This window comes from Periplaneta americana, chromosome 9 (assembly GCF_040183065.1).
Source record: "Periplaneta americana isolate PAMFEO1 chromosome 9, P.americana_PAMFEO1_priV1, whole genome shotgun sequence".
Classification (NCBI taxonomy): domain Eukaryota; kingdom Metazoa; phylum Arthropoda; class Insecta; order Blattodea; family Blattidae; genus Periplaneta; species Periplaneta americana.
Window position 1 is genome coordinate 123,805,953 of NC_091125.1, and position 21,780 is coordinate 123,827,732.

At 35.8% G+C, this 21,780-nt stretch overlaps 1 protein-coding gene across 1 annotated transcript in view; it reads left to right on the top strand.

The window, feature by feature from the left end:
* The window catches only part of LOC138706455 (paired box protein Pax-6-like), a 677,134-nt gene that overhangs the window by 219,351 nt on the left and 436,003 nt on the right, over nt 1–21,780 (top strand). Inside the window, exon 2 of the mRNA XM_069835774.1 lies at nt 5,123–5,162. Within this exon, the coding sequence (XP_069691875.1) occupies nt 5,153–5,162 (10 nt within the window). The 5' untranslated portion in view covers nt 5,123–5,152. The remainder of the gene's footprint in view (nt 1–5,122; nt 5,163–21,780) is intronic.

Below are 21,780 nucleotides of genomic sequence, written 5' to 3' on the forward strand. Positions count from 1 at the left end.
TATTATGTAGGCCTATAGCTTTCCTATGTAGCTTATGTACTATCATTTTAAATTTTCGTTACATAACATAATTATCTATTCATCTATAGACTATATTATATTGAACTGCTGCGAACAATTGGCGAAAGATACCTAGAGAAAAATAAAGAAGTATATATAGCCTAGTGTTTGAGGAGCTGAAAAGACTTCTGACATAGTAGACTGGAATAAACTTATTGGGGTTATGAAGAAAATTTGTGTGGATTGGAAAGAGAGGAGCTATTAAGAAGACTAATCTTTATATGAAACGAACCAAAATCAAGATACGAAAAGAAATGTCAGAGGGAAGTAAAATAGAGAGAGAGAGATATGACAAGGATGCCCTTTATCATCACCTCTTGCTAGAAGAATTTACTGAATAATATTTTCACAACATGAGAGGAGTGATAATAGGACGAAGACGAACAGAGTGCATAAGATTTGATGATAGCGTTTTTAGCAGAAGAGGAAACGATATTAAAGGATAATAGGCCTATAATACCGGAGCTGAATGATAGCTGGGAGCAGTACGGGAAGAAAATAAATTCAAACAAGACGAATACCATAGTTATCGGAAGAAAACTAAAGAAGGCAAACTTGCGAATTGGAAATGAGGCAGTATAACAAATGAACAGCTTCAAATGCTTGGGGTGTGGGCCTACTATACGTAATAACACGAGTGCTGTCAGGGAGTCAAAAAGAGGCAAAGAAGCTTTTAAAAGAAAAATGAGCATCGTCTGTAGACTTTTGAAAAAGAATTAAGGAAGAGACTAGTGAAGTGCGTGAAGTGCTTTGTATGAAGTATGGTATTGTATGTGGCAGAAACATGGACGCTACTACCAAGTGAAAGGAAACGACTGGAAGGACTTGAAATGTAGATAAGGAGAAAAGTGAAGCGTGTGAAATGGATAGACTAAATAGGAAATGAAGCAGTGCTAGAAGCAGTGGGCGAAGAAAAAATAATGCTGGAACTGATCAGGAAGAGGACAAGAAATTATCTGGTTCACTGGCTAATAAGGAAGAGCGTAGTGAAGAATGTGCTGGTAGGAATGATGAACGGGAAAAAGTTTCGGAGCAGAAGAAGATAACAGGTGATAGACAGTATTAAGATATATGGATCGTATACGGAGACTAAGAGAAAGGCGAAAAAGGAGGGAGATTGAGAATGCTGAGTTTGCAGTGAAGGATAAATATATAGTCACATTATTATGTCATTTAAATTCTTTACCTGTTGTTTTGTATGGTTGTGAAACTTGGACTCTCACTTTGAGAGAGGAACAGAGGAAAGAGAATAAGGTGCTTAGAAAAATATTTGGGGCTAAGGGGGATGAAGTTACAGGAGAATGGAGGAAGTTACACAACGCAGAATTGCACGCATTGTATTCTCCACCTGACATAAGTAGAAACATTAACTCCAGACGTTTGAGATGAGCAGGGCATGTAGCACGCATGGGCGAATTCAGAAATGCTTATAGGGTGTTAGTTGGGAGGCCGGAGTGAAAAAGGTCTTTGGGGAGGCCGAGACGTAGGGAGGATAATATTTTTATTTATTTTAGTAGGTTATTTTACGACGCTTTATCAACATTTTAGGTTATTTAGTGTCTGAATGAGATGAAGGTGATAATCCCGTGAAATGAGTCCAGGGTCCAGTACCGAAAGCTACCCAGCATTTGCTCATTTTTGGTTGAGGGAAAACCCCGGAAAAAACCTCAACCAGGTAACCTGCTCCGACCGGGAATCGGACCCGGGCCACCTGGTTTCGCGGCCAGACGCGCTAACCGTTGCTCCACAGGTGTGGACAAGGATAATATTAAAATATATTTTATGACTGTGGGATATGATGGTAGGGACTGGATTAATCTTACTCAGGATAGGGACCGATGGCGGGCTTGTGTAAGGGTGGCAATGAATCTCCGGGTTCTCTAAAAGCCATTTGTAAGTAAGTAATGCTATTTTTGAATTCAGAAGCTGCATGAATCTAAGTAGCTAATAATGTTGACATATTTCTAAATTATTTCTTTCTAGTCATGCTAGTCTTAATTCTATAAATACCGATTGCCTCCTTGCTGTGGACTGTATTCATAGCTGCAATACAGGCAGATAGCTGAACTTTTCTGCGGTGGAAGATGGACTTCATACGAAGAAGCCAGACTATCAGGCAGGTTCTCGATTAAGGAGCCATTACAAGAGAGGCAGTTGGGGAGTGGCCGCATTTGTACTGCTGAGGAACATCAATACGAAACCACTTCCAACGTCTACTGTAATCTTCTGAAGCCAGGTTCTCAACCCGTGGGACGTGAGACAATTACACTCATAGAGAAAAATGTTGGCTCTCGGAAGAGGAAAACAACATTACGGAGATAGCCGTAGCCAGACTTCTATCTGCTCTTGAATAAAAATTCTCGATTTTTCCCAACCGATTAGATTATAGTTACCGAGATGAGTTCAAGGATTCGTAATGGGATTACCTGAGATTCGTCTTACAGTTGGTGAAAACATGGGAATAAGCCCAACCAAGGTAATCAGTCCCCAATCAGGATTAGAACCAACGTCCGAGCGCAACCTTCAAACTACGAGTAGCGCTCGTTGTATTGAGCTGTGTAGTACATTTACATATGTAAAATATTATCTTGGTCAAGAATGAAAATAGAATTGCATCTCCAAGGCCATCACATCTTGCTAAAAGATGCCACCTCGATGACGACAGGGAGACCTCTGTCGTAAAAGTGTTGGATCAACATGTCGATTTATGATCTCGCTGGTACCAGGGGTGTACTCAAGGGTGGGTTATCGGACTTGAACCCCCTTCCCTTGAACTTAACTTTAAAAAATACACAAGCTTATTTAGATTTGAGTATTTTTTTTACAGTAATCGTTTTCCCTTCTATAATTTTTTTGTTGTCAGAGTAACAAAATCTACATCGACATACGTTTTCTCATTGAAAGAGTAGGAATTGATGAAAACATTTCCCATGAAAGTTGTTTGTTTTGAAGCGCTCTATCAAAAGGTATCATATTTGACCCCGACGCCACTGACCCTACTTCCTCTTAAGGCTGATTGATCAAATCAAGCTCAAGTGAAAGTTCGCATGTGCTTTAGTTACAAATATTTTTGTCTCGAAAATTTTAATGCACTAGTTTCCGAAATAAATTACTTACAGGTGGTCTGAGTCACCCATTGTCTTTTCGTACGTTTTCTCATTGAAAGAGTAGGAATGAATAAAAACGTTTCGTATGAAAGTTGTTTGTTTTGAAGAGCTCTATCACATGGTAGCATATTTGACCACGACTTCCATTTGAAATTTTAAAGCAATACGCCACTGAACCTACTTCCAGTTAAGGCTGATTGATGAAATCAAGCTCAAGCTCATGTGCTTTAGTTACAAATATTTTTGTCTCGAAAATTTTAATGCACTAGTTTCCGAAATAAATTACTGTTACGAGTGGTCTGAATCACCCTGTATATGATTATTGTGTAAGTGTAATGACACAATAATTTTTTATTACTTATACGAAGTTAAACAGAAGATAAATTTTGTTCAAAATTGAATCGCTGTGAAAAAATTACGTTTCAAAGATAAGGATATTCATGACTATGTTTCATTGAAAGATAGTATAATATTAATAAATATACTGTAAAATAATAATAATAATAATAATAATAATAATAATAATATAACAATTAGAAATTTATCCTTCGAAAAAATGGAAAAATTTAAATACCTGGGAGCAACAGTAACAAATATAAATCACATTCGGGAGGAAATTAAACACAGAATAAATATGGGAAATGCCTGTTATTATTCGGTTGAGAAGCTTTTATCATCCATTCTTCTGTCAAAAAATCTGAAAGTTAGAATTTATAAAACAGTTACATTACCGGTTGTTCTTTATGGTTGTGAAACTTGGACTCTCACTTTGAGAGAGGAATATAGGTTAAGGGTGTTTGAGAATAAGGTGCTTAGGAAAATATTTGGGGCCAAGAGGGATGAAGTTACAGGAGAAAGGAGAAAGTTACACAACACAGAACTGCACGTATTGTATTATTCACCTGACATACTAATTAGGAACATGAAATCCAGACGTTTGAGATGGGCAGGGCATGTAGCACGTATTGGCGAATCCAGAAATGCATATAGAGTATTAGTTGGGAGGCCGGAGGGAAAAATACCTTTGGGGAGGCCGAGACGTAGATGGGAAGTTAATATTAAAATGGATTTGAGGGAGGTGGGATGTGATGGTAGAGAGTGGATTAATCTTGCTCAGGATAGGGACCGATGGCGGGCTTATGTGAGGGCGGCAATGAATCTCCGGGTTCCTTAAAACCAAGTAAGTAAGTAAGAAAGAAAGTAAGTGAGTAAGTAAGTAAATAATAATAATAATAATAATAATAATAATAATAATAATAATAATAATAATAATAATAATAATATACAATTTAAAATACCGACAATGTAAATTGTTTACAATTTTAATAATAATTCCCTTGGCAAAATTCTGCGTACGCCACTGGTTGTTACAGAGCCATTTGTATATTGATCTATCATAGGCATGAAGGAATTTTATTGAGGATTTCCTGGTTGGATATGGGATAATTCTTCTCGGGGTCTCCTGCCAGGTGAGTTGGAAAGTTCCTCCCAAGCTTTCGATGACTAGGGATAATCCCTGAAGAAGATGGTAGAGCTAGTCATCGAAAGCTTGGAAGCAACTATCCAACTCACCTGGCTGAGAACCTGAGAAGAATTATTCCATAGCCCAGGCATGTTCAGCCCGGACATTTCTAGCCTTCAAAGGAGGTGCAACAGTGACGTAAAATCTCATATACGAATGCAGGTACACGCTTAAAAGATATTATACGTCACTGTCGCACCTTGTTTAAAGGCTAGAAGTGTTCGCGCTGAACATGCCTGATCTAGCGAATATATATTGACATGATGTGCAAAAATTGAAATCAGATAATTAAGCCGAGACCAGTTCAAAAGAATCAATTACTGGTCAAATGCTTTCTAATCTCACTTCTAGGCTTGTAATAATTTTCCATAGGGTACTCGTGATTTACTATACGTTAACCAGTACAGTAACGTTTTTTAAATTTATTTTCCAGTGTTGCAGTCACCTGACATTATAGTCACCGATGGATTCCTGTAAGTACAATTACACAATTTATTTTTTGCCTTAATTTTTCCAAATAGTATACAGCGTGAAACATTACAGGATGTATCTAAATTTTCTCTTTCCTTTACAGAACTAAAATAGAGTAAAAATAATTATTTGTGTGAAGATAGTTGTAATTAGTCCTTAAACTTTTCACATTGGGTATTTAATTTGGAAGAAGAATATTCCATGAATTTATAAATTCGTCATTGGCGTTATAAACATCCAACGTTTCGAAGCTATGTTTCGGTTCCATCATCAGGAAAGTCGAGGAAAGGGAGAATTTATTGAATCCTGTGCTTCTATCACAGTACATGTTTCTTTACTTAATTACTTAGTTAGCCTACTTACAAATGGCTTTTAAGGAACCCGAAGTTTCATTGCTGCCATCCCATAGGCCCGCCATCGGTCCCTATCCTGTGCAAGATTAATCCAGTCTCTAGCATCATATCCCACCTACCTCAAATACATTTTAATATTATCCTCCCATCTACGTCTCGGCCTCCCCAAAGGTCTTTTTCCCTCAGGCCTCCCAACACTCTATATGCATTTCTGGATTCGCCCATACGTGCTACATGCCCTGCCCATCTCAAACGTCTCGATTTAAAGTTCCTAATTATGTGTCAGGTGAAGAATACAATGCGTGCAGTTCTGCGTTGTGTAACTTTCTCCATTCTCCTGTAACTTCATCCCTCTTAGCCCCAAATATTTTCCTAAGAACTTTATTATCAAACACCTTTAATCTCTGTTCCTCTCTCAAAGTGACAGTCCAAGTTTTAAAAACAATACAGAACAACCGGTAATCTTAGCTGTTTTATAAATTCTAACTTTCAGATTCTTTGACAGCAGGCTAAATTACAAAAGCTTTTCAACCCATATTTATTCTTCGTTTAATTTCCTCCCGAGTGTCATTCATATTTGTTACTGTTGCTCCAAGATATTTGAATTTTTCAATCTCTTCGAAGGATAAATCTCAAATTTTTATATTTCCATTCCAATTCTTGTTACGAGACATAATCATTTACTTTGTCTGTTAGGGATTCACTTCCAAACCTATCACTTTACTTGCTTCAAGTAAAATTTCCGTGTTTTCCCTAATCGTTTGTGGATTTTCTCCCAATATATTCAAGAAGCTGATGTAACCCGTTCAATTCCAAACCCTCTCTGTTATCCTGAACTTTCCTATGGCATATTCTAGTGCGAAGTTAAAAAGTGAAGGTAATAGTGCATCTCCTTGCTTTAGCCCGCAGTAAATTGGAAAAGCATGAGATAGAAACTGGCCTATACGGACTCTGCTGTAAGTTTCAGTGCATGTGTCTTTATTAGGCCTATACATAAAATTAATTTAGTGTATTTTATATAGTATGTATCTTGATTAGATCAACGAACTTTGCGATAATCAGCTGTCTAGCTTGAACAGTATTTTGAGGAAAAGTTCCTAATATAAGATAAATTTAACATTGTCAAAATAGGCAATTCCATGTCCCCTTAATGGATAGGGATCAAAGTAGATTCCGCTAAACGTTCAAAAGTTAATACTGCCACTTCAATCAAGCATTTTCATAAAGAATTTTTACATAGCCTACGTATATCCTCATGCCTGATGATAATACAATCAAAAAGTTCTACTACTTGTGTGCGTCTAATGTTATAGTCCCGTCGCTCTAATTTCCGGCAGCCAATCACGTTGCAGGTCGGCTACACTTAAACATGTGAGTCTTGTGATTCGCTGATGATGACGTCATGGATTTCCTAAAGCTCGATAAATACTTTGTATATTCGCCCGCCATTTTGACTCTTTCGTTGGCGTTCGCAGAAAGCACACGAGGACGTTATTTGCCGCTCAATTATTTGCTCAATTACAGTGCTTTTGATTTATTGTCATAGGAGCTACGATATGATAATGTTTAACGGTGTAGCAAATAGATTCCTCATGTGGTAGCTCGGCAACGAAAGTACAAAAATAGCGAACGATACTACCTATCTAGACTTTATAGAGCTTTCATTTCCTAAGACGTAAGCAAAGAGGAGGAGTCACGCCGGGAATAACAGCGTCGCGACTATAGTTCATAGTTCTCACCTATACATAGAGAGAACTAGCCGATAGGTGAACATAAGTTATGCAAGGTAAAACATGAATTTTGTAGCTATTTATAAATCTGATAAATTTGGCGCTTAAAGCGTTTTTACCTGGATGTATTCAATAATTTTAACTGTAAGAATCGATTTTTTGGGGTAAAAGCCTGCAACTATCTTTGAGCCTCGTTCCCATCTTTGTTTCAACACGACCAACAGTCACATCTGCTATTGGTGGTCACACAGCAATTATAAACAATACACCTAATTATACGTTTTCCGTTTGCTTGTAAACACCCAAGCAGAGTATCCACCACTTTTGCCAGCACCAATAATTATTTCAATTGTTTTACATATTCCTTATACAAACTTATTTTTGTAACGGACAACCAACATTGTAAGACCATCTTCATATAATTAGTACGTCTATACATGCAATTAATATGACAATATACTGTACATACAATTACTGCCTGTTTGTCACGTCCTATTTGGGTTTCTACCTCTGATTGAGGTTCTGGCTGATATGTAAATCTATTATCAGGTAGTACATCTCACTCGACGATATGTGTCAGAGGAAGAACAATTTTTTGTATGTATCTGAAGTGTGATTAACGGAATATGTAGCTAATCGGCGATGTATGCATTGGAGGGGGAAAGGAACTGGCCACCCTACTCCATTATCTCTTGGCCTAGTTGCCTCATGAGTGATGCCTTATCTGTGTTACTTATGAGGTTCAAACCTGTCTTCGGTCAGTTGACTAAACAACAACAATATTTTTTTGTAGATTCGAATACAATTTTGTTAAATGTTCAGCAAGGTTTCAATAAAAGAAGATCATCCTCAGATTGTGTGTATAGCCTATATATATGCAACTACCCAGCTGATTAAAAAACAATGTGAACTTAACCTGCCAACTTTTTTTGTCTTTATACATATATTATGAAAAAGCATCTGTTAAAGTAAACCTGAGTAAACTATTCCAATTTTATTAGAACAATATATAAATTCTACGAGAACAATAAAGTATTAATTTTATTAAGGGGAGTCTGTACACCGAATTTTGACAAAAAAATGAAATTTTGGTTTTTATCTTTTTTCGGTAGTTTAATATCTATAAAATGATAATATGATTTTATTTCTTTTTAATTGTCAACTTTAATCCATATCTTCAGCAAAAATATTGTAGTTAGTCTATTCTTAATGCAAAAAATGTTATCAATGAAAAAATTTTTCTTCCCAACTCTCAGTGGAATTTTAAATTTATTTAGCCGGTTGTGTACATAAAAGTAGACTAAGTTACATATGCCCTATTTTTTCTACATTTGTAGAAAAGTGCACCCACAATTGAGGAATTTAACATTGCAAGATATGGAAACTTCGAGACAATTTTTCTGCACTTTCTTATTTTTTGCGACATTGGTACACTTTTCTCAGGAAGTATTGTATCCAGAAGACTGAAATTAATATACAATATCAATGTGATGGTATTTTACACAGTAGGTTAAAAAATAAGTTTATTTCTATCTTCAGTAAAAGTAAAAAGTAAAAAATAAATAATTTTCAGTCATTCTTAATGCAAAAAATGTTATCAATGATTTTTTCTGCCAACCGCTCCGTGCAATTTTAAATTTATTTAACAGGTTGTATACATAAAGATATGTTATTTAGGCTATACTCTATTTTTATACATTTTTATCTTTTATAACTTCTGAGAAAAGTGTACTCAAAATTGAGAAATTTAACATTGTAAGATATGGAAGTATAGACTCCCCAATTACCACGAGTATAAAAGAGTCGAAATTAGCTAAGAAGTTCGGTAAGAGTATCCACTATCACCCACGCTTTTCAGTCTGTTTATAAGTCAAATAGTAAAAAGATAATTAGGACCAATAATGCATTTTAATACCCACAACAAATAGCTATAACATGAACATTTCTACTGTATAGAAAGAACCAAGACAATGACATTTTTATTTTCAAAGTTATTAAGAGTGAAAATGATATTAAAATGTAAAAAAGTAAATTCATTTAGGTTACGGAAAAATTGTGAAATTTACATTTAAAAATTAATGAATTGAATTACTTCAGCGGAACGTTGAACACTAGGAAAGTAATTTGAAGTGAAGACTAAGCTACGTTGCTATATGAAAGTGTATAATTTTTGTATAATATTTATGTAAGATTTTTTTATATACAGCATGAACCATAAGCAATGTAATTAATTTCAGGGAGTTATTCTTTGAGATATTAAAAAACAAAAGTTTAATACAATTTTGCTTGCTTTTGCTCCCTTTTCCTCGCTTTATATGAAACCTTTCTTAGCGTTTTTTTTTTGGGGGGGGGGATTTAATTACGAATATGTTCAGTCAATTTAAGAGTATGCTGTATTACGATTATAAATGATTGAAATAATTTTAGTTTTATCCTTTAAGTTTGTAGAAATGTGATCCGAACAAATTTAAAATTTTAAAATTCCTTTTCAGAACGAAAAGATACATTTGTTCTGATAAAATTTCTACACATTTAAAGAACGTAACTAAAATTATTTCAATCAATTATTAACATAATACACTGCTCTCTTAAATTGACTGAGCATATTGAGAATTAAATCAATGGCTTTCGCAAAACACGCTATGAAATGTTTCATATATAACAGTTTTTATCTCGAAAATGAAGCAAAAACGAGCAAAATTAATTTAAACGTTTTGACTTCAAATATCTCAAAGAATAATCCTCTGAAATTAATGCCATTATTCTATTTACGATTCACCTTGTATAGTTTGTCAGTCCTTGTATTATGAAAGGAGTTTTGTTGATGAAATCGACACAAAAGAAGATATTTTTAATAGAAAAAGATCTTTTTATGCCAGACATGTCCATGTTCTCTGAATTTCGCTTCTATTCTACTTACAGTTGACTGAGAAATAGGAGGCCAATTTGGATGAGTTTCTTTGAAAAGTGGGTATACCTCCTGTGTAGGCTTACGTCTTCTGCCACCAAATCCTATCACCATCAGAATCCCAATTCTCTCATTTGTGCTAAGAGCATATGTTGATATCATCAATAGAACTGCTTCCGTGACAGAGGAATTACCATAGACCTAATACAGGCCTGCACACAAGCCTATCTAGATAAATTGCTACCAGAGTAAATAATCCATAACCATTTTTCATCTGTATAAAACAAATTAAATAATATATAAAAAAATATGCTATTTCAGATGACTTTAAAAAAATTCAGAGATCCATTTAAAAGTGTTTTCGATGACGTCATAACTCGCAAAATGTTTTTGTTTTCTTACAAATAGGTTAATCCTTTCTACGTATAATGTCTGTTGTTCCTAAGATTTTTGTCCAAAATCCCTAGAATTAGAGAGAGACAGACAGACAGATCTTGGTAGTTTCATTCGTAACAGTTGGTTATTATTAGGCCTACATCGATTGCAATATATAGGCATACTCAACTAAAGACTCAAAATTCCATCTGAAGGCTAGAGCAGTTTTCTAGGTAAAAAGGAATGGAAATGTACATAAACTACGTTCTATCTGAAGACAAATTGGGTTCTAATTACCAAAATTATAATTATCAATGCCCGTTACTAATAATTAGATCCTTAAAAGTGTTATGTTAATACTTCCCTTCCGCTAGGTTTGGCTCTGACAGCAAGAATTGGGGCTTTATATCTTCGTGGAACCTATAAGCCGTAATTGGTGCTTCGTGAAAATGCAGGTGTGTCATCGCGAAGGACAAGTAGGCGTTAAATATCCGAATAAACGGCTATTATGTTGAAGCGACATTTCTATGTAGGCTATAAGAAGAAAATTAATGAACTGTACTGAGTTAATAACTATTTATTGAAGAATATGATAACTGGAACTTTTTTCAACCTTTCACCACGTAATAGACTATGCAGAGACCTTGAGAATGTGATTTAAATCATCTTTTTCTTCCTAATCCAAGCAATGGATTCTTTGGTGTAGCTATATTCGATTCTATATCAACTCCTTCATCCAACTCTACTTACATTTATTTACTTTGTTAATAATAATAATAATAATAATAATAATAATAATAATAATAATTGACTAAGACTATGACGCCAATCAAGGTGGTAATAAAAACTGCAACGAATACGATGAAAAAAGCGACGAAGATAATGAAAATACTGAAGAAGATTGTGAAAACAGCTACAGATATAATGAAAATAGCAACAAAAATAATGATAATAACGACGAAAATAATAAAACACCGACGAAGATGTTGAAAACAGCAAAAAATGTGACAATGGCAACAAATTTAATACAAATAGCAACGAAGATAATGAAGAAACCTACGATGATAATGAAAATACCGACGAAAATAATGAAAATACCGACGAAAATAATGAAAATACCGACGAAGATAATGAAAATACCGACGAAAATAATGAAAATGCCGACTAAGATAACGAAAATACCGACGAAAATAATGAAAACACCGACGAAGATGTTGAAAACAGCAAAAAAATGTGACAATGGCAACAAATTTAATACAAATAGCAACGAAGATAATGAAGAAACCTACGATGATAAGGAAAATACCGACGAAAATAATGAAAATACCGACGAAAATAATGAAAATACCGACGAAGATAATGAAAATACCGACGAAAATAATGAAAATACCGACGAAGATAATGAAAATACCGACGAAAATAATGAAAATACCGACGAAGATAATGAAAATACCGACGAAAATAATGAAAACACCGACCAAGATGTTGAAAACAGCAAAAAAATGTGACAATGGCAACAAATTTAATACAAATAGTAACGAAGATAATGAAGAAACCTAGGATGATAATGAAGAAACCTACGATGATAATGAAAATACCGACGAAAATAATGAAAATACCGACGAAAAGAATGAAAACGCCGACGAAGATCATGAAAATATTGCTCGACCGAGGCCAGTGGAGTCCTGCAGCCCGGAGCCGTGGCGATGCTGCTCCTGCGTTCGTAATACCGCATCGCGATAGTTTACATTACGCCCGCGGCTCCACTCGCCTTGGTCGAGTAATATCGACGAAGATAATGAAAACAGCAACAGAGATGATAAAATAGTAACAAATACGAAAATAGCGACAAAAATAATGAAAATACTCGCACTAACGAAGATGTTGAAATTAGCCACAAAATCAAAGAAAATAGCAACAAATAAGATGAAAATAGTAACAAATATTATCAAATAGCGGTGAAAATAGTGAAGAAAAATATAATGAAAATACCGATGAAGGTGAAAACAGCAACAAAGATAATGAAAACATTATTATTATTATTATTATTATTATTATTATTATTAATTGTCTTATTTTTATACTGTGTATATCTCATTTATTTTGATCTGCTGTTCACATTTTATTATGTTTTTTCCTTTCCTTCTATATGTTATAAATTATGTCTGATTTCTACTTACTTGTTGTTTACATTGTATGATTATTATCTATTCAATTTTGTGTGTAAAATTGTAGTGTTTTTTGTAACGCAGTCTTACTACTGGTTGAGCGTTAGAGTAGGCCATATGGCTTAACTCTGCCAAGTTAAATAAACTATTATTATTATTATTATTATTAGTATTATTATTATTATTATTATTATTATTATTAAAACAGTTACAGCGACGAAGATAATGAAAATAGCAACGAATATTTGTTGGAAACTTCAACAAAGATGATAAAAATAGCAACAAATATAATGAAAATAGCGACAGCAAATAAGATAATGGAAATAGCAACAAATCTCATGAAAATTTTTTTAAATATATTGGAAACAGCAACAAAGAAAATAGTAACAAATAACTTATAATGAAAATAACTACGAAGGTGATGAAAAGAGCGGCAACTATCAATACGATATCAAAGACGATGAAGAAAATGAAAATAGGGACGGAGATGATGAAAAATTGACAACGATAAAGACAACGACGACAATAAAGCGACAGTGACTACAGTGATAGCGACGAAGATAATGAAAATAGCGACAATGATGAAGATAGCGATAACGACAACAAAGATAGCGGCGAAGATGAAGAAATAGGGACAACGATGAAGATAGCAACAACGATAATAAAGCGACAATGACCATAGTGATAGCGACGAGAAAATGGAAATAGTGACAACGATGATGAAAATGACAACGATGATAATATAGCGATAACGAAGGTTACAAGAGCTACAACGATGTTGAAAGTAGCTGCGACACTGACGACGACAACGACGAAGATAACGATGAGGTTAGTGACGGTGACGATGAGGACGACAATAATGTTGATAACGGGTTAATTTCTCAAATTTTACTCTCATGTAGGTATTGCAGGTAAAAGAATTAGAATAGCTTAAATTGCCTGACAACTTTTTCTGTTGTACATTATCATATAGCAGAAGTATATCATGTTACGGACCGACATCATAAAACACATGTGACTGATATCAGTAGGAAACACCGGTAACATGTAGCGTGGGTGGGGATCAAAACAGTGGTCAGTTGCGGTTCGCACTCGAGAATATATTACATCAGGAAGTGCAGACAGAGCCGAGACCCTAATCCTTCATACTTCTCACAATTTGTCAACATAATCCGCAACGGCCGCAATTTGTCTACTTCAGTCCAGCTTGTTTCCTTGCTTTCCGCCATTGTTGCTTAAAAAGATAACAGAGAAATGAGCTTCAGACTTCTTATGTGAACCACCCTAACTCAACTTGCGTGTTAACCCTGGTGTATTTAACGAAGTGTGTTACTTTCTATACGATTATGAGATGCCGCATAGAATTCATGTAGTACAAACCCTAGTAATGCCGCACTTCGATTATTGTGACGTTTTGTTAAGTGACCTAAGTTCTGAACTGTCAGTCAAGTTACAGCGAGCTCAGAATATGTGCGTCAGATACGTGTGCAACATCCGACGATATGATCACATATCACCGTCCTTTGCAAGTCTCTCGTGGCTCCAACTTAAAGAACTCAGAACTTTACACTCTTTGTCTTTACTCTTTCGAATTCTGCACACCTCAACACCAAATTACCTTTCGTCTCGTTTCTCTTATCTATACTCTAACCACGACGTAAATACCAGATCACTTATCTGTGGCACGCTAAATATACCTCTTCATAGAACATCTTGTTATTCCTCATCTTTTACAATATCCACCTCGCGTCAATGGAATTCCTTGTCACAAAGTATTAGGGGCTGCAAGACAACAAACACCTTTAAGAACAGCTTAAAATATAACCTTATTAGCATTTCACTCCAATCATACTGATTTAAACTATCACTGACTACACTGTTACTTTTTTCTTTAGACATCATCCTGATTGTGCTGTATTTTCAAAATTGTCTCATAATAATCTCTTTCTATTGTCTAATATCATTTGAAATATATTAACATTCTATGTATTTTAGTTTAATTCTGCTACACAGTTTATTTCAGAGTTTAATTAATAGTTCATAGTATTTTGTTGTTTAATTCGTAAATAACTCTTGTATACATGTAACTCTCATCTAAATCAAATTGTTGAATTCTTTGTAAGTTCATGCATATGTATATACACTTTTTGCTGGTTAAGTGGAAGAGAAGGCCTTACGGCCTTAACTCTGCCGGCTAAAATAAATCATCATCATCATTATTATTATTATTATTATTATTATTATTATTATTATTATTGAGGATGCACGAGCTCTTATGATGTTTTGAGTAAGTAGGGGAGACCCGGGCAAAACGAATAACCCGGGTAAAGAGAATAATGCATATTTCTTAGAAATGCCAACAGATAGCGCTTTCTCCTATGTTGGGGAATAATCCCAACCAGATTTTGCTGCTGGAACTGACTTGTCGTCATTCTAGCTAGTGAGAGAAGAACTCAGCGTGTGTTTGAAGAAAATTGACTGTTTTCTTAAAATATTTCAGGGTAAGAAAAACAAATATTGAGGGTGAAGTGGTCGTTATTGTGGCCCCACGTTGGAGACCATTTGAGGGTGGGTGCGTCTCGGTGTTGCGTGAGATTCGCTCAGGGTAGCCGAGGTACGGTTGTGGTGTAGGATGATGTCGGGAATAATACCAAGCCGGCTACTTATATAAAAGGCAGTGTAAACTCCAAAACTATAAGTTTATTGTCGTATTCACTTGGTAGACCCTAGAGTATGTATTTCCGGCTGACTTATAATTCAATCGTTGGTCGCACTTCTGTATCGACTCTATAGCGGCTCTGAATAAGCTCTGTCCGATACTATAAATTCAATACTCTGTCCAGTACACTATGATCGAAGCTCCTAAACGTTGACGAGTGGTCTCGCCGATGACAAAGTTCTATCTATCGAGTCTTCGCCGGAAGAAAGACTATTAAGTTGGGCCGCCGACACAAAAAAAAGATGTCGCGCCGTCTACACGAAGAAAAGTAGTTATCCTGTCGACATGAAACGAAGTAGTTATTCTGCCCTGTATGTAGGGCCGTCGACACGAAAAGGAGTAGTGATTGTGCCCTGCATGTAGGGCCGCCGACACGATGAGATGTTGTGTTCGTCTCCGCTCCCCGTCACCCTTATTTATAAAAGCCTACCCTACGCTAAAACTAACTATCCTATTGGTTAAAAACTACGTCACTTAACCGGCCTAAAATCTATTCTCTATTGGTCCAAAGTGACCTCATAAGCCAAACCAAGATCTCTCCTTATTGGGCGCGAAATACGTCATCTCTAAATTTAAACTTTGGATTTCCCATAACATCTAACTAGTTTGTATATCTCACAAGAATACCCGTTCTTTGGAAAACCCAAGCTTGCAGTATCTTTCCCACGGGTCTAGTCCGACTTTAGGATTTTACGCTTGAAAGGGTGTCTATGCAAAACCCTGCCCAAGGTGGCCCTAAATCTGTCCGATGCTGACAGGTGACGAAAAGATGCGAAACATTTGTGTGGGAAGCTAATTCTAACGAAGTCGCCAGAACATCCCCGCGAATACATGTAATAAAAATATGGAGATATCATTTCGCTAAGAAATCGGTCTCTCCCTCTCCTAATTACTGCTTCAATGTATAGCACACAATACTGCAGAAACGTTTTGTTATGTGATAATATAGGCGATGCGATTACTTCTAAAGTGCCGTACTTACGAAGAAGATTATTGACGTTTATGTTCGTATAACCTTAAATGAAAAAGTGAAATGGCGTCTACGGGCAAAGTGGATAACTTATCCGCTTTACCCTGCCACATTTATTTGACTATATAAGTGTTAGAAGTATTTTTGTATGTATTTGTCTATTGTAATAAAGCGTGTTAGATCATTTTACATAGTGGAGACAATAAGTCACACTAATTAAATTATAAATCAGTAACAATGATCTTAATTTTTACTTAAAAAGGTCGTACTGTGTTTTCAGATGGTTTAATTTTTCAAAAGGAAGACGGAACAAGCCGAAAGGTCTGAAGAAGCCATGAAGAAAGCACTTGAAGAAACAAAATGTTTCAATCATTGGTTCTGCTATCTGGCCATACAGTACCCGGGCAAAGCGAATAATTAATTATATTTTCTTTCTCAAATCATATCACTGTCCGTAATTGCTGTTTTTATATATGTGGACAACATGTGTCACAACCAAAGTCATGAAGATTTTATTTCGGGAGCACCAAAATATAGCCTGTGGCATTGTTTTATCCGCTATGCCCTGGGTTTCCCCTACATCTGCATTAAGAGTTACGCATATTAACATTCTGAAGTACAATTACAAGTGTAAATGCTGGTGTATTTTGCCCAAATCATATGTAGGTTGTAATTTCCCTTAATTCCAGGGCTTTTATTCAGCTGAATTACATATAATCGAGGCGCTGGGTGCAAAAGCAGCTTAACTCTACTTAAGTCATACGGTGAAGAATGGGTACAACGGAGAAAAATTCTCTCCCGCACCGGGACTCGAACCCAGGTTTTCAACTCTACGTGCTGACGCTTTATTCACTAAGCCACACTGGATTCTAGTTCCGATGCCGGATGAATCCTTCTCAGTTTAAGTCCCACTTCTCTGTTCCCCTTCGGTGGTCTGCCCTCATGTACTGTGTCACAATATCAACACTATGTAGGGTAAACATTGGTAATTTCGTGGCAGTGGTTATTTCGTGATACTTTTTCTTTGCTCTTTCGTGAACTAACCAATGGTGTTACGAGATTCAAATTTCCGCCAAAGGATTGCATATGTTGTCCAGTTTCCAGAAAGATACAGCTACGCTTTGTGTGACTATTGTAGCTGCTTCAGTGAGATTTTATGTTTGGAGAGAGCAAGTTAGCGTCGACTTCTCAGGCATACAAATTTTGTGGATGTTTGTAATTACATGACAGGCTTATTACTAAAGATAAGCATATGATATTTGGTACAAAGATTTATTATATCTTAATGAAATTTTAGGACATGTTTTTGGAATTTTAGATACAGCTGTAGTCGACACATAGGTTTAGCTTTACTGATAGAAATCTTAGCTGTTTGAGGCGAAATTTTGTTGAGTATTAAGCGTTACATTTTATACTATTTTAAAAATTGTATTACAATACGAATTTTAAAAATCTGAAGATAAGATGTGATAACAAAAAAGAAAAGGGGGACGCAATGGGATCAGAGTAGCTTCTGTTTGATATTTTATCATGCTAAGTGCCAATAATAAGTGCTAGATGACTTACTTGCAAGAATTGTGACAAAAGATGAAACATGGCTCCACCATTTTGGACCGGAGACAAAGGCAGGCAATGGAGTGGCATCATGCAAATTCACCAAAGAAATATAAATTCAAAAGTGCACCTTCGGCACTGTGTTTTTCGATTCAGAAGGAAACCACCATTAATTCTGACGCGTATGTTGCAACTCTCAAGAAACTTCAAGCTCGACTGAGTCGTCTTCGACGACATCGGGAGAAGCAGGATGTTCTGCTATTGCACGACAAGGCACAGCCATAATATGTCAGTCACAAGACCACAGTCCAGCTCAGAAAATTCGGATAGACAACACTGAAACATCCGCCTTACAGTCCTGAACTGGCACCATGCGATTACCATCTCTTTGGTAAACTGAAGGATCCCTTCGCGGAACGAGGTTGGAAGATGACTCTCTTGTGCACGCTGCTAAAGAGTGGCTCAGACGTGTTGGTCCAGACTTTTACCGTGCTGGTCCACAGGCCCTCGTTCCTAGGTTACGTAAGGCAGTTGAAAGGGACGGAGATTATGTTGAAAAGTGACATTTTGTTCCTAATGGATGTATCTACATTCTGTGAAAATAGTAAAGCTGTAGGATAAAAATATAATTTTTAAACAAACGTTATGCATTACTTTTGGAGTTACCCTAGTAATATAGGCTACAGTAAAGTCCGTAATAAAAGTGTTCACCCTTTCAGGGCAAAGAAGATCCTTTTTCAATTTCAATTTTTACTTTGATTTCATCCTTATTATATGTTGATATATATTTTTATGTTTTCTTGCTATGAATGTTAGACGGAATTACTATGTTTGAAGTCTTGTAACAATAAATGATAATTTCATTTGACTTTAATGAATTTTTTCCACAATTCTTCTACGGCTCACGAAATTATCAATGTAATATCACGAAATTACCAAGGTTATCACGAAATAACCAACCTTTTAGCTTAAGTTGTAAAAGTGGTTTTTGGCACTTGTTCAAGAACGTGTCCAATCTTTTATGTGTCCAGACTTGTACAGCAAATTATCGTCGTTTAGATGAAAAAATCGGAATAAGGATGTATTTACACATTTGCATTTTAAATTATTTTTCATGAAATTATCACGAAATTACCAATGTTTACCCTACAGAGGTGCACTCATTACGAGTAACTAAGTGGCCGGGGTCCGACAGAATAAGGCGTCATCTTCACCATATATCAGTGCAAGAATTCCTGCACGAAAATATCATATGTACTTCGGTACATCACAGTAATCTACTTAAGTCGTTATTCCGGCGATAATATTTTCATAATCTCCCATGTCTTCTCTATCGACTGTAAAAGTTGTATTTCATTTCGTTTACTCTAGCTATATGGCAGGAGAGTTCATTATGTGAAGTCCTGCGTTAAGTAGTCTAAAGGTCCAAAATTCACAATACAAACATAATACACTCATGTTCTACACATCAGGGTCTTTGGTAGTGTCATATACTTACAATATGGTTTTCCAGCCATTCAGTTTTCTAAGACATATATATATCACCAAATGAAGAGAATATAAAAATTTCCCCCTCGTCCTGGCTTAAAATTATTTAAAAAATTATACAAGGCCTATTTCATTATTGAAATTCTTGTAACCAGAAAATGCATACTCTCTCCAAATCTTTTTCTTAATTCACTTTAACCAAAATGAGAAAATGTGCATTATAACTTAGGTATTTCCAATCTTTTTCTTAATTCACTTTAACCAAAATGAAAACTTCTGCATTTAAGTATTTCCAAATCTTTTTTCTTACTTCACTTTAACCAAAATGAGAAATTGTGCATTTAAGTATTTCAAAATCTTTTTTTTTTTTTTTACATTTAAACGTATTGTATCCGTGTACATACCATTAGATATGTAATGCATTAAATCTGAATTTGTTGGTTAAGTTTGGTGTTATAATTATATATAATTGTTGTGGGCGGAAATATTTTCGTCATTTTGTTCCTGAGCATCAGTTTGTTGTAATACGCCACATGGTTGTAGACGAGTTACAGAGACATTAAAGAACTGTGAAAGGGAAATCAATGATTTCCCCATGCTTCCACCCCTCTCTCTATTAGTTCTGCATCCCTGAGATAGAACAACTTTAATTAAATACTTTGTTCGTTATACTGCTTATCTGCGTAATTTACTTTATTTTTCTTTATTTTATGTTTATTTTAATATAATTTTAATTATAATTTAATTTTTGTTTAATTTTAATATACTTAATTTTAAATAATTGATTAATTGATTCATTTATTTATTCCACACCACCAGAAATATAATTACAAAAATAAAAGAAAACCAAACTATAAACAAAGTAAAACCACACGAAATTCTATATAGCCTACAATCATACAAACTTTAAATGAGTGCAAATTAAGCTTTCAGGAATAACTCCCTGTAAAGTTAATTTGAATAATTTCGGGGGAAAAGTTGTTCCGGGGCCGGGTATCGAACCCGGGACCTTTGGTTAAACGTACCAACGCTCCCCACTGAGCTACCCGGGAACTCTACCCGACACCGATCCAACTTTTCCCTCTATATCCACAGACCTCAAAGTGGGCTGACAACAGTCAAGCAACCAACATTTGAGTGCACACTAACTCTGTGTGACTTTAAATTGTGGTTTTCTGTTACGTACAGTGACGTATATTATGCAAATTAAGCTTTCAGGAATAACTCCCTGTAAAGTTAATTTGAATAATTTCGAGGGAAAAATTGTTCCGGGGCCGGGTATCGAACCCGGAACCTTTGGTTAAACGTACCAACGCTCTCCCACTGAGCTACCCGGGAAATCTACCCGACACCGATCCAACTTTTCCCTCTATATCCACAGACCTCGAAGTGGGCTGACAACAGTCAAGCAACCAACATTTGAGTGCACACTAACTCTGTGTGATTTTAAATACACAGAGTCACACAGAGTTAGTATGCACTCAAATGTTGGTTACTTGACTGTTGTCGGCCCACTTTGAGGTCTGTGGATATAGAGGGAAAAGTTGGATCGGTGTCGGGTAGAGTTCCCGGGTAGCTCAGTGGGAGAGCGTTGGTACGTTTAACCAAAGGTTCCGGGTTCGATACCCGGCCCCGGAACAATTTTTCCCTCGAAATTTAAATGAGTGATTAGTTATCATAATTATATCTTAGTTAATTAACAACGCTAAGATATTAACAAATATAGACAAGAAAATAATGTTATATCGCTTAAATGCTGTATAATAAGTTTATATGAATAAATTAGTGAGCTAGAAGTCTTTTGAGGGAATATGAGGGGACAATCAGAATCGGAAAGAGCGTGTTTATGTAGTCACAGACAGTACTTTTCACAATCGTCACTCAAGGACGCTGCATTTTAATTAAATCTGTTGATATGGCACTTAGGCGCTGCTTGGATTGAAGTCTTGGAAAATAATATGAAAATGACGTGAGTCACGCTTAAATCTGTGAACTGGACAAGTTCATGTTGTCACATTTCGCTTCCGGTCACGACGCAAGGAGCGCTGACATGAGCAGTTGCGCACGGATAAAGCGCCTCCCGCCCGCACCAGCATTCTCATCTGCCGCAGTACAAATCACTCATTACTATCTTTCCTCTTTATTAATATTAGTTTCGTGCCAACAGTGTGAAAAGACCGATTCAAACCGCTTTATTATAAATCTATATATCTGAATTACATCAACGATAATATAATAAGTTAATAAGAATAATAATACTTCCTTACTTATGGCTTTGAAGGAACCCGGAGGTTCATTGCCGCCCTCACATAAGCCCGTCATAGGTCCCAATCCTGAGCAAGATTAATCCAGTCT